General features: G+C 41.7%; 1 protein-coding gene across 1 annotated transcript; it reads left to right on the plus strand.

Annotated features, from left to right (window-relative positions):
- Positions 1–5,344: 5,344 nt before the first annotated feature.
- Positions 5,345–13,446, plus strand: LOC111946697. The gene is made up of 3 exons (XM_023950431.1): positions 5,345–10,976; positions 12,156–12,367; positions 13,288–13,446. Exons 1-3 carry the CDS (start codon positions 6,737–6,739, stop codon positions 13,444–13,446), a joined length of 4,611 nt encoding a protein of 1,536 aa, XP_023806199.1. The 5' UTR covers positions 5,345–6,736.
- The last annotated feature ends 594 nt before the right edge of the window (positions 13,447–14,040 follow it).

A 14,040-nucleotide genomic window follows, 5' to 3' on the forward strand; every position in this document is an offset into this window, starting at 1 on the left:
CTGTGAGCCTCGAGTTTGACACATGTGCCCTAAAAGGACATAGAAAAAAAAAGTACTAATTTTTCATGCGCACCAGAAACAATACAATTTTTTATTTCCCAATATGTCCCATTAGGGACTCCCTAGAAACCTAAATCTGACAAAGATAAATATTCACTCTCTTTTATATAATGATGTCTGAAAAGCAGCCAAGGAAGAGTTTGGTCTTAATAAAAGTAGAAAGTTTTGCTCTCCTATATTGTGTTTGTGTCATAGAGACTTACATTTAGCTGTTTGCCACATTTGTTTACTTTTTACGTTAAGGTTTATTTTTGTAATTCTAAAATTGTTATTTATGTTTCATCTGGTACTATAATTTCCTGGAAAACATGGAAACTTGTTATTTTAGATATACCATTCATGGTAGGTAAACCTCTCTAGAGTGACTTGGACTTGAGAATCAGACTTGAGTCACACTCACATCTAGAGACTTGAGGTTTAGGATTTGTGTTTATTCTTTTTTTGTTGTTGGTGTCAAGTCTAAAAATATAATCTTTCTTAAAAAAGCTTTTGAATTAAGAATTTAAAAACACCAACTTCCTGTTGCTGTGACAACATAAGTTGTTTAAAATGAGCTAAATGGCAATTTATGAGATTAAAACTAATAATTTTAAAAATGGATTTTAAGCCTCGATTGGAAATTGAACGTGAAGACTTCCGAATTGATGTGGGCTTGCAATCTCTGGTCTGAAATGACCAGTTTCTTTTTTGGCAAAGTCATTTAGATATTTGTGTGACTCTCAGGTACATAACATAATGAAAAATAGTCAACTGGTTGGAGATTTTTTGGCTCTCTCTGAGCTGAAGGTTTCTAGATTCTGCTCTGCAATCAACCTCATCTGTTACACCTAAACAGCTATTTTCCTGCTCGCACCACCTCTCTGAAAGTTGTCTGTCATTAGTCAGATTTCAGACTGATTATGCCCGTTGCCTTACCTAGCCTGCTTCAGAACTGCTCCTGATGTTCCTGCATCCGTGAACACCTGAGATCTCCTCTTCTGACATCTGCAACGACAACCCAATCAAAGTAACGTGTCATAAATTAAGGCAGCCATGACATTTAAGAAAAATGTAACCCACAATAGACAACATCTCTGATATAGGATTACAGATATTTTAAGGTTGTAAAACCCCCACTAAATACTTCATACATTTTCTCAGAAGTGAACATTTTCCATGTTATATTGTTTTAACATTGTGAAGCACTTTGTGAGTTGCACTCTGTGAAAAGTGCTATTTAAATAAAGATTACTAACTTACTTACTTACTTTTCCCACTTTTTCTCTTGTTTAACCTCTAAAAGGTCAAACATTTGTAAAAAAAAAAAAAAAAAAAAAAAAGTCCAGTAATATAGAATGAAAGTAAAGATCTGATCGCGGTCAAAGATTTATGTAAATGTGGCAAAGTGAACGCCAACTGTTCAGAAGACACCATATGAAGTAGAATGATTGACATTTGTCTACACCCAATCAGGATGCAGAACACAGGTTGGTTTGTGAGCATGCAAAATTGCACTAAAGGTGAACTGCAATATAGCGAGGGAACTTCTTATCTAGAAAAATGGTTAAATAAGAACAAATCCAGAAAAGCATGCCGCCATGTGAAGCATTCCTTTTCTTTAGCTTACACCTTAGTAACAACTGCTCTTAGGGGTGGATATGTGACTTAAGATCAACCCCGTGAACCCGTAAGACTAAAAATGTTCATGCATGTTTTTTCAACGGGGGGATAACGACTAGAATGTGGCGTAAGGGCACCGGTCGATTGATCACCTGTATGTCATAAATGTCTATTTTTTTTTACCTAAGGACTCTAAAAACATTTATCAGCAACATTTATGTTCTACAAAAGTGTATTTAGGCATGTTTCTTTCTTTTCCATCAGTTTACATAACTCACTTTGTAAAACTGCAGAGATTTTGCTACTAGTCCACAGTTTTTGAATAAAAATTGAATGTTATTTCATGGCTGCACTTTGCAGTATAACTCATTTTAACTAAAAATTTCGGGATAAAAACAAAATGAACACAGCACCATAATAAAAGGAAATACAGAATGTTTCTGTTGCATCAAATAAACAGGTCACTTTCCCCAGAGCGCGCTGATTTCACTCTTAGTCTATGCTTTTAATGTCCTAAATACAGTGTTGGATGTCAAGGTAACTCAGAGTTCTTTTTTATACCACAAAGATAAAGTGAAGTAAAGTGAATAACCGGTTTCACATACACCGATTCACTTTAATTTCAGTGAGGCCCCCGGTCTTTACTCCTCTCCTGTCGCTTTCTTCTCTTCAGAGCCACTACTCTACTCTTGAGCATCACATTCCTCCTCATTTCCTCAACAGCCTAACTTCCCTCCTGAGACTCTGTCAGGATCTTTAGCTAGTCTGCCAACTTGTTACCTACGGCCCACCCGTCTACTTAAAGCCTGCCAGGCCTCTGGATTCACCTGCGCCTACAACAAACCTTAAATTCACATCCTCACACCAATCCCAATTGGGAGTTTTAAAGGGAAACCCAAATCATTTATCTTGTCTGTGTGTCGCAAATGTATCTCAACCGCAAAAAATATTTAAAAAAAAAAGGTAACCTGTAAAGTATAACACATGAATTTAGGGAGAAAACATACATCATTTAGATGGGTGATAAAACAAATCAACCAACGTATACAAACGACACCGTGCCAGTGAAGGCATCAAAAACACCCAAAGGGGTGGCTATGGCGCCGCTTCTAACAGCTCTGCTCGCTCCGCCAACTCCGGCTCCTCCTCGGATCCCCAAGCAGCTGCTTCCCTACGACTGATGAGTAAATCATTCACTGGCAAAAACAAATGAGCATGTAGACAAACACACTCGCTGGAGCCCGGCGTCAAGTTTGGAATTCTATTAGTTTTAGGATTCCTTCTTAAACAACCAAATGCAGTCGGAAAGATGGAATCGGCTGCAGAGTTTCCTACAAAAGTTAACTATAAATCAATGAAATGATTTAACATTAAAGCCACAGACAAGTGAAGTCAGTCATAGTAATGTGGAATGGGAAGTAGCACGTGAAAGACTGGGGCAGATTGAGAAAAAGGAAGAGATAAAGTATCCTGGGGGAAAGTAATGAATGCAGCTGTCATGGGTTGCATTGAGTTTCTTAGTTTTAAACGTATTTCAAAGTTCTCCAGATGATTATGAACAAAGAGAACAGAATCAATCAAGTCAAAATTGAACATTTTTGTCCTGTTCTACTGCCTCTTAGCTTCAAACTTGAAAAGTGTGGACTTTTAATCCAGTGTTTTTCAACCTTTTTTGAGCCACGGCACACTTTAACCTTGACAAAAATCCCGCGGCACACCAGCATCCCAAAAAAAAAAAAAAAAAGCAGAAACTCATAGTCTGTTTTGATCTACAGCCCCCCCCCCCCCCCCCCCCCCCCCCGGCAATCTGACGTGCATTTTTGTGATAATTGTGGCAGAAAAAGCAGGAAGTTGCAGATGTCTTTCTAAAAGATGTAATAAAAGTTAAGTTACATACAAACTGTATGTTCGTTGTGTTTTCAAGACGTGTAAGAAGGACGACTCATTGTACGCTGAGGTGTTGTCCCTTTAAGCCAATGCATCATGGGAGATGTAGTGTGAAAACTGCGAGAAAACGGCAGAAAGACTCGCGTCTCTGAGCTTCATGGTTTTGTTCACTTGTTCCACGGTCTGATACCGGATTCTGTGGAAAGCTACACCGCTAAAGACGAGCTTTAGCTGGTGTTTTTGTTAGAACTGAGTGAGTTATGAGCTAAATTGGAACAAGGAAATGGAGACTTTAACCACTTCTGATTGGTCAGACTGATGACATGTGATTTAGCCTTCAAGAATGATTGGTGGAGTCGTGGAGACAGTAAAAGCTGCGGGACTTTTCCTTACACAGTTATAGCTGCAGCTATTTCGCGTTACCGTCATTCTTATCAAAATGTCTTTAATAGAATCAAATAAACACAAAGAAAAAAGTATTTTATGATCGTTTATATTCCTAACTACTCAGTGTTTTATCAGGACCTGTTTGGATGAACAAAGAGCTGATTTCCTGGAGATGGGAAATGTTTTTAGATCAGTTAATGAGGGCAATTTCCCACGGCACACTTGACCATCTCCCACGGCACACTAGTGTGCCGCGGCACACTGGTTGAAAAACACTGTTTTAATCTATTGCTTTGCAGATGACCCAGATTTATGTGCTTGTGAAAAGAAAAGAATCCTTCCTATTTGCTGTACTATGGATTTTTTAAGATAAGATGAAAAAATGATTTTCTTATAACTTATAGGAAAATAAGTTATAAGACTTATAAACTAACCACAACTAGAAATAGCAATTTAATTGTTTAATTAAGATGAATCATGACTGTTATTAGGGCTGCACGATATGAGCACAACTTGCGATGTGCGATATTAGTGATCAATATTGCGATAACGATATAATTTGCGGTATATAAACAAATAGCAAAACAACCAAAAACATCATTACCATCTCATTGCAACAGTTTAAAAAAATGATACTCCAAATGACCTTTGTTGACGTAGGAGGCAAACATCTTACATAAAAGGGCTCATCTGATTGGTCAACATCAGAAAGGGGTCCATCCAATTGGTCAAATGCATAAATGGATTTATTTGATTTGTTAAATGCTTCAAGCTGCCATAGGATTGTATTAGCACATTTAAGGTAACCATTTATTGCGATTTTTGCTGACTTTTGCGATATGGATATTGCACTGCTTGATATTGCGATAACGATAAATTTGCGGTATATTGTGCAGGCCTAACTGTTATAAACATCTAACTTTTTTCTCTAATCAGGTCAAGTTGCTGAGATATAAAAAAGAAAATCAACAAAGAGGCAACATTTAAATATTTTATTTTAAGCTTTAGTCTCCACTAGGATTATATGTAATAGCCTTCATGAGACACGTTTTCTGTTGCTTGTGTTGATCTGAAATGCTGCTGTGCAGTTTAAAGGGCTTTTCAGGAGTTGTGTGTATATTTTTTTTTAATCATTTTGAAATGAGTTTGCTTTTTAACTTACAAGACATCAAAGATACTGCGACAGACTGGCGATCTGTCCAGGATGCCCCCTGCCTTCGCCCACAAATGGCCAGTATAGGCTCCAGCAGCCCTGTGACCCTGAAAGGGTTAAAACGGCAGAAGATGAATGAAACATCAAAGATAGTGAGCAAAGTTATGTGCAGATAACTGTAACGTCTTTATTAGAGTCAGAGTACTTCAGTATAAAACTGTAGCTCTTCAGTTAGAAAATATAAGCTTATAATGGAACTAAGGGAATTTAGTTTTAAACTAAAACATTTTTACATTATAGGTGTAGCCAGGGTAAAAAATGGGACAAATAGAAAAGTTCATGAATAAATAAATAAATAAATTATTTTGTTAGTTAATTTATTTTCTTTATGAAAGCTCATTTGTTGTTCTTTGGGATGCATTATGAGTGAAATGTTATTTGCAGTACTTTTAACAGTGTTTGATTGTAGTTACATTTGATTGACGTTATGTGACGTGCATGAGGAGTTTGGAGGGAGAGAGCGGAAAGGGAGAGCGGAGGAGAGTTCCGGTTTTGGCAGGGAAGGACTGAGCAGCGAATGAATGCGTTAGTTCGTATGCCCCAGTAACATAAGTTTGTGCCGTGGTTCGTCCACCAGATGGTCCACTTTATGATCGAGTGCTGAAAACGTTAGTAGATTACAGTAAGTCTTCGCCCAGGACTTGTGACTGTTGGATACCGTGACGTTAGCCTCGTATGTAGCCGACGCTAACAGGTTTAGCAAAGGACTGAGTTGCCGTCCACAAGATCGGCTGAATTAAAAAACCCTGAGAAGACTGTTCCCGGACTGGAGAACGAGCGATTCGATCCAGATAGCACTCTGAGCCACCCAGGAAGCTCAGAGGACCTCTGGCGACGTGGGAAACGAGACGAAGACGAGGAAGTGGTGACTGCTAACGGCAACGCCGGTTTCAAAATGGAGTCGGAGCTGTGAGTCGGAGTGTGCCATTTCCGGACAGGAGCCTCGCGAGGAGAAGAGAAGTTGGTTGGATTAAAACTCAAGTGCACAAGGTACCTTATTTTATTTTATTTTGCTGGTTCAGTGAAGCGACTGTGGAGTTTTTGGTCCCTACGAACCCAAGCATCGATTCAGGCCTGCAACGTAGGAGTTCAAAGGGGGTTTGCCGGCTTTAGCATAAGATAAAAGCAAATTTACTGAACTGTGATTGAGCGTTTTGCCTACACTGTGAGTGTGTGATTTTTATTTGTGCAATAAGAGTCTATATTTTGCTTAATTTGGTACCAAATCACCATATTATTATTGCTTTATTTTATATCCATTTAACTTTAATTAAAAAAGGGGTTAATGTTCACATTATAACTTGTGTTGGGATTTTATTGATTATTTGATTTCATATTCACTGTGGAGTTCACGATTATTTTAAATAGTGCCATCGATCCAAAATAATATTACTTTCTGTAAAAGTGAACAGAGAATAAGAACCCAGAGCCCACTCATTTAATCTACGAGTACAGAAGGGCTACATAAAATGGAGGCACCGCTGGGATATTTTGGGTCGTTATAAATAAATTTAAAGGGGCAATAGCTTATTAAAGTTTTCATACGGTGACTGATTTTGAAATTTTACAATATTGCAAGACAGTAAGACGATGGCAGATCATTCCCAACTGGCTGAAGAACTAAAGAGGTGGTGTAGGGGAGAAGGTTTGGAAGAAGTTAAAGCTCTCATGATTATGGCTCCTGAAGAAGTGGAAACAGCTGAAATAGAGGAAACCATACAGACTGTTAAATGCTTGGGCCGAGTCCGTGTCAGAGGGCGAATGTTCTATCCTACCCAGAACTGTGTGATGGTTTTGTGTGAATGCAAAGAGGATTGCAATGAAAATGTACCACCTGAAGTTTTTCATGCAGGAAGTGAGACAAGTTGGCCAATAATAACCCTAAGTGAAGCTCCAGCCCCAAGGGATTTCAGTTTCAAGTTGAAAGCTTTGATGGATGCTGAGGGAAAGACTATGAATGACATTAAAGGGTTATTACCAGAATCGGTTCCACAAATCAGCGCCACGGAGTCTATTTTGCAAGCAGTTGGTGATTTCCTGCAAAAGGCTCACAAGCCGCAGCCTGAAGGGGGATACCGACGTTTACGTTTGTTCTCTGGGAACATGCCGGTCCCACCTAATGAGGAGCCTTTTGACCAGTGGCTTGAGCAGGCATGGCTCATGGTAGAGGAAAGTGAAGGCACGGAGAAGGAAAAAAGACGCAGGTTGATGGAAAGCTTAAAGGGGCCCGCACTGGAAATTGCAAAGTCGATTAGAGAGGCAGACCCTGAAGCAAACCCTACTGTCTACCTGGAGGCGCTAGAGAGTTCATTTGGCACAGCTGAGTCAGGGGATGACCTCTACTTTGCATTTCGGCTAATGCAACAGCAGCCAACAGAAAAACTGTCTGATTTTCTGAGACGGCTGGAAAGAGCGCTCTCTAAAGTTGTACAGAGGGGAGGGTTCTCAGCTGACTACAAAGACAAAGCTCGCTTAGAACAGCTTCTGAGAGGGGCGGTTGCTTCAGATCTCATGCTAATCCAGTTACGCCTGCGAGAAAGAAAGAATGCACCCCCTACTTTCCTGCAGCTCCTAAGAGAAATCCGTACAGAAGAAGAGTATGAGGCTTCAAGGAGAAGACTAAACACTTCAGTCCACTCCATACAACCAAAGCAATCAGTAGATGTCAGCCCGACAGAAATACAAAATCTTAAAGCTGAAGTTAAAGAACTCAAGACCAAGTTAGCATCCTGCATGACAAGTTCTCAAGATGTGAAAGAGAAGAGTTATAGTGCTACTCCAGTATCCACAATATTGTCCAATGAACACAGTGGTGAAACTGAGCTCACTGCTTTGAAAAAACAAGTCAAAAGACTACAACAAAAAGTGGCTCAGAGAGATATGGTTCCAGAAACCTCGGCCAAACCAACTTCTGTCACTGCCGTGGAGGTTAAGCAAAAAACTAACCCTCCTAGCCGAAATAGACAACAATCAGACGAGCAGTTTTGCTACCGATGCGGCGAGAAAGGTCATTTCATGGCAAAGTGTCGCAATAATGAAAATCAAACCAAAGTGATCAGAAAGCTCATCCAATCAGTAAAGATGATGAAAGGGAGTCAAAGTGCAGACACCAATTCTACCTCGGACACAAACTGTCAGGTCAAGCAAGGTCTACTGACTTCCCCAACTCCAGCTGGAATCCCTGAAGGTTTGATTGGACCACCAAGTGTTGTGCCTTTAAAAATTAATGGACAATCCTGTGATGCACTATTTGACAGCGGCTCTCAGGTCACTATTATTTTTGAACCATGGTACAAGAAGCACCTTTCCTCAGTCCCGGTGCATCCTGTGGCTGGTCTTGGCCTCTGGGGTTTAAGTGAGTCCAGTGTTAGCTACCCATATCATGGTTATGTGGTGGTTGATGTTGAGTATTCAGCTGCCGTAATGGGCACCAGCCACACTGCGACAGTTCTTGCATTAATCTGCCCCAGTCCAAAAGAAGATCAGATCCCAGTCATTGTGGGCACAAATACCAGGCATGTACGTGACCTGGTAAAGCAATGTAAAGAGCAAGGGTTTGATATTACTAAGACCCTAGGTATCCAAGCCCATTGTGACAAGACACATACGCTGGCAGGCTCGGTGTCTTTAGCCTCAAGTGATGAGGTGGGCAGTGTGATATGGACTGGTCCGAGCCCTTTGATTCTGCCTCCTGGACAAGACCTGCAAGTTTCTTGTAAAGTTGACCTCAAACAAGCAGTTGACAAAGAGATTCTGATGGTGGACACTTCTCCATTGGCACCTCTGCCAGGAGATGTACTTTTACAGCCCATGGTGGTACCAGCCAATGCTGTACAGGTCAACAATTTCAGAATTTTAGTGCAAAACCAGTCTATCAAAGAGACCATTGTTCCAGTGGGAGCTGTCATGGCTCATGTGTATCTCACTGAAAGTGTAATCTCCATGCCCATCCCAAATCTAGAATCCCCAAAGTTTGATAGCAGGCAGATCGACTTTGGTGAATCCCCCATTCCAAAGGAATGGAAAGATCGACTTAGACGAAAACTGGCTTCCCATTCCCAAGTCTTCTCAGTACAAGAGTGGGACGTAGGCCTAGCCAAGGATGTGGAGCACACCATCCGTCTATCGGACCCAAGTCCTTTCCGCCAAAGATCACGACGACTGGCTCCAGCAGACATAGAGGATGTGAGAAAACATCTGCAGGAATTACTAGGTGCTGGCATCATCAAAGAGTCCCGTAGCCCCTATGCATCTCCCATTGTCATAGTTCGCAAGAAGAATGGAGCAATACGGATGTGCATAGACTACAGGTTGCTAAACAGTCGGACAGTGCCAGACCAGTACACAACCCCCTGCATAGAAGAAGCTCTCGACTCTTTGTCTGGAAGCAAGTGGTTCTCTGTATTGGACTTACGTAGTGGGTACTATCAGATAGCCATGGCAGAGGAGGACAAGGAGAAAACGGCATTCATTTGCCCACTTGGTTTCTTCCAATTTGAGAGAATGCCTCAAGGAATAACAGGTGCACCAGCGACTTTCCAAAGGCTAATGGAAAAGACAGTCGGAGACATGAACCTGCTGGAGGTCCTGGTTTACCTGGATGACTTGATTGTTTTTGGAAAGTCACTAGAGGAACACGAGGAAAGACTCCTCAAAGTCTTAGATCGACTTGAAGAGGCTGGCCTAAAAATTTCCCTGGACAAATGCCAGTTTTGTCAACCACAGGTGAAGTACCTTGGGCATATTGTGTCTGCTCAAGGTGTCTCTCCTGATCCTCAGAAAATCGAGGCGGTTACCACCTGGCCTCAGCCCAAAGATTTAAAGACTCTGAGATCTTTCTTGGGGTTCTGTGGGTACTACCGGAGGTTCATAGCCAATTATGCTGCTATTGTGAGACCACTTACAGAGCTGACCAAAGGCTATGCCCCAACCCAAAAGAGCAGAAAAAAATGTCCAGATCCCTCTAAGACTTACTTGAAAGAGTCTGAACCCTTTGGTGAGAGGTGGGATGATGCCTGTTCTCAAGCCTTCAACCAGATAATTCACTGCTTGACCCATGCACCAGTACTAGCTTTCGCTGATCCTACAAAGCCCTATGAACTGCATGTCGATGCTAGCTTTAAAGGCCTTGGAGCTGTACTCTATCAACAACAAGAGGATGGTTTGAGGCCGGTGGCGTTCGCTAGTAGGAAGCTGAGCCAGTCAGAAAAGCGTTACCCTATACACCAGCTAGAGTTTTTGTCACTCAAATGGGCAGTGGTGGATCGTTTCCATGACTATCTGTATGGAGCTCGCTTCACAGTACGCACGGACAATAACCCTTTGACGTACGTGCTCTCAACGGCCAAGCTCAATGCAGTAGGGCACAGATGGCTCGCAGCTTTATCAACCTATGACTTTGATGTTCAGTACAGACCGGGCAAGCATAATATTGATGCAGACATTCTATCCAGACGTTTTCCTGATTTAGACCCAGACACCGAATGGGAAACCATATCTGAGTCAGTGGTTAAGTCAATCTGTCAAAAAGTCAAAGTGTCTGGAACCCCGGACAGTCCTATCCGCTGTGTTGACCAGATTGGAGCTTCCCCAGAGTGTGTTCCAGACATCTACGCCTTCCCATTGCAAATGGAGCTTCAGTCATTGGAACAATTCCCAAAAGCTGATCTGGTCAAGGCCCAAAAAGAGGATTCAGTGATTGGACCGGTCATCCAAGCACTTCAACATAATCAGTGGACAGGCTTAAGTCCTGAGATTGCATCCATGAAGCGCGAGAAAGATAAGTTGACTATACGAGACAACCTGCTCTATCGCATCATTAAGAGACCCGGTGATGAAGAGGTTGTCCAATTGGTTCTGCCCAAACAATACCACAACATTGTACTTAACTCTGTCCACGATGAGTCCGGGCATCTTGGCATTGAAAGAACCGTTGACCTACTTCGAAAGAGATTCTTTTGGCCAAAAATGTCACAAGATATTGAGCAATACATAAAAAACTGTGGTGAATGTGTCACACGCAAATCCCCTAACCAGAGAGCTGCCCCGCTTCATCAGATTTCCAGCAGTGGTCCTATGGATTTGGTGTGCATAGACTTTCTGTCAATGGAGACAGACTCAAAAGGCATGGGGAATGTATTAGTGGTCACTGACCATTTTACACGCTATGCACAGGCTTTCCCAACCAAGAATCAAACTGCTCAAACTGTGGCCAAGATCCTGGTAGATAAATATTTTGTCCACTATGGTCTACCAGCTCGCATCCATTCAGATCAGGGTCGTGACTTCAAAAGTCGGCTGATCAAAGACCTGTTAAACATTATGGGGATAAGAAAGTCACGGACTACTCCATATCACCCCCAAGGTGACCCACAGCCAGAGAGGTTTAACCGCACTTTACTCTCTATGTTGGGGACTCTGCGGGCAGAAAAGAAAAGGCAATGGAGTCAACACGTCCCATATTTGGTACATGCCTACAACAGTACAAAATGTGACGCTACTGGGTTTTCGCCGTATTATCTCATGTTTGGTAGAGAGGCGAGATTGCCAGTTGATTTGTGTTTTGGGACATCTCTTGACAAAACGTCAGAAAGTCATTCTCGCTATGTGTCAAGACTAAAGGAAGATCTACATCAGGCTTACAAATTGGCATCAGAGGCTGCAGATAAAGTTCACCAAAAGAACAAGAACAGTTATGACAAACGAGTAGGTTTCCAGTCCTTGGAGATTGGTGACAGGGTCCTGTTGAAAAATTGGGGCTTGAAGGGAAAACATAAGTTGGAAGCCAGATGGAGTCCAATACCGTACAAAGTCACTGACAAACTGCCCAATCTTCCAGTCTACCAGCTGAAAAAAGAGAGTGGAAGTGGAAAAGTTAAAACCGTTCACAGAGACCACATTCTACATATTGGACAAAAGGTGAGGCTCCCAGTCACCAGTGAAGACAAAAACTGTGCAAAGACAAAACCTAAGTCCTCTAAGGCGTCAACAGCTGTATTTGAGTCTCCAGGGTCTCAAGATACAGAGTCATTCTCAGAGGATGAGTACTACCAGCCTCTAAGACCGTACTACTGCTCAAGAGAGAGGATTCAAGAAGGCATAAGGCACGCTATTCAGTCTCAAGAAAGAAGACGAGATAACCTCATCTATGAACAAGACAATGGAGAGGAGGACAGACATCCTAATGGGGACAGTGCTGGTGAGGAACCACAGAATGAGAGTGTGAGACAGTATGATGTAGAAAGTGACTCTGAGATATCTTCAGGAGAGTCAAATCAAGAGGAGTCAGACCCAGATGGCGAGGAAGAGCAAGACCTCATTACAGAGCCAAAGGTGGATGACAGAACGGCACGATCTGCCAGAGTCCCAAAACTAAATACCCCACATGACCGATTAGCAAATACTCCAGACCATAAGTCTAAGAGAACTATTAAGCCAGTAGTACGTCTGACTTATGATGAACCTGGAAAAGCTAGAGATCAGCCAATCACGATCATTCATAGAGGGGTTGTGATTACTATTGGACAAGATTAATTTGAGACACATCTAACTGTTTAGACTATTCTGCTGGTTCTAAGTTCTATGGTAGTCTGTTGGGAACACCAGACATTTAGAAGGGGGAGGGTGTAGCCAGGGTAAAAAATGGGACAAATAGAAAAGTTCATGAATAAATAAATAAATAAATTATTTTGTTAGTTAATTTATTTTCTTTATGAAAGCTCATTTGTTGTTCTTTGGGATGCATTATGAGTGAAATGTTATTTGCAGTACTTTTAACAGTGTTTAACAGTGTTTGATTGTATTTGATTGACGTTATGTGACGTGCATGAGGAGTTTGGAGGGAGAGAGCGGAAAGGGAGAGCGGAGGAGAGTTCCGGTTTTGGCAGGGAAGGACTGAGCAGCGAATGAATGCGTTAGTTCGTATGCCCCAGTAACATAAGTTTGTGCCGTGGTTCGTCCACCAGATGGTCCACTTTATGATCGAGTGCTGAAAACGTTAGTAGATTACAGTAAGTCTTCGCCCAGGACTTGTGACTGTTGGATACCGTGACGTTAGCCTCGTATGTAGCCGACGCTAACAGGTTTAGCAAAGGACTGAGTTGCCGTCCACAAGATCGGCTGAATTAAAAAACCCTGAGAAGACTGTTCCCGGACTGGAGAACGAGCGATTCGATCCAGATAGCACTCTGAGCCACCCAGGAAGCTCAGAGGACCTCTGGCGACGTGGGAAACGAGACGAAGACGAGGAAGTGGTGACTGCTAACGGCAACGCCGGTTTCAAAATGGAGTCGGAGCTGTGAGTCGGAGTGTGCCATTTCCGGACAGGAGCCTCGCGAGGAGAAGAGAAGTTGGTTGGATTAAAACTCAAGTGCACAAGGTACCTTATTTTATTTTATTTTGCTGGTTCAGTGAAGCGACTGTGGAGTTTTTGGTCCCTACGAACCCAAGCATCGATTCAGGCCTGCAACGTAGGAGTTCAAAGGGGGTTTGCCGGCTTTAGCATAAGATAAAAGCAAATTTACTGAACTGTGATTGAGCGTTTTGCCTACACTGTGAGTGTGTGATTTTTATTTGTGCAATAAGAGTCTATATTTTGCTTAATTTGGTACCAAATCACCATATTATTATTGCTTTATTTTATATCCATTTAACTTTAATTTAAAAAGGGGTTAATGTTCACATTATAACTTGTGTTGGGATTTTATTGATTATTTGATTTCATATTCACTGTGGAGTTCACGATTATTTTAAATAGTGCCATCGATCCAAAATAATATTACTTTCTGTAAAAGTGAACAGAGAATAAGAACCCAGAGCCCACTCATTTAATCTACGAGTACAGAAGGGCTACATAGGACCTTGATGGACAATTTCAAAGACTAAAGGAGCACTGA

The sequence above is a fragment of the Oryzias latipes genome, chromosome 20 (genome assembly GCF_002234675.1).
Source record: "Oryzias latipes chromosome 20, ASM223467v1".
NCBI lineage: Eukaryota > Metazoa > Chordata > Actinopteri > Beloniformes > Adrianichthyidae > Oryzias > Oryzias latipes.

Coding starts and splice junctions, on each gene's coding strand:
- LOC111946697 (XM_023950431.1), top strand. CDS start 6,737: ATGGCAGATCATTCCCAACTGGCTGAAGAACTAAAGAGGTGGTGTAGG. Junction 10,977..12,155: donor TCGCATCATTAAGAGACCCG/GTGATGAAGAGG, acceptor TTGAGTCTCCAG/GGTCTCAAGATACAGAGTCA. Junction 12,368..13,287: donor AGGAACCACAGAATGAGAGT/GTGAGACAGTAT, acceptor AACCCTGAGAAG/ACTGTTCCCGGACTGGAGAA.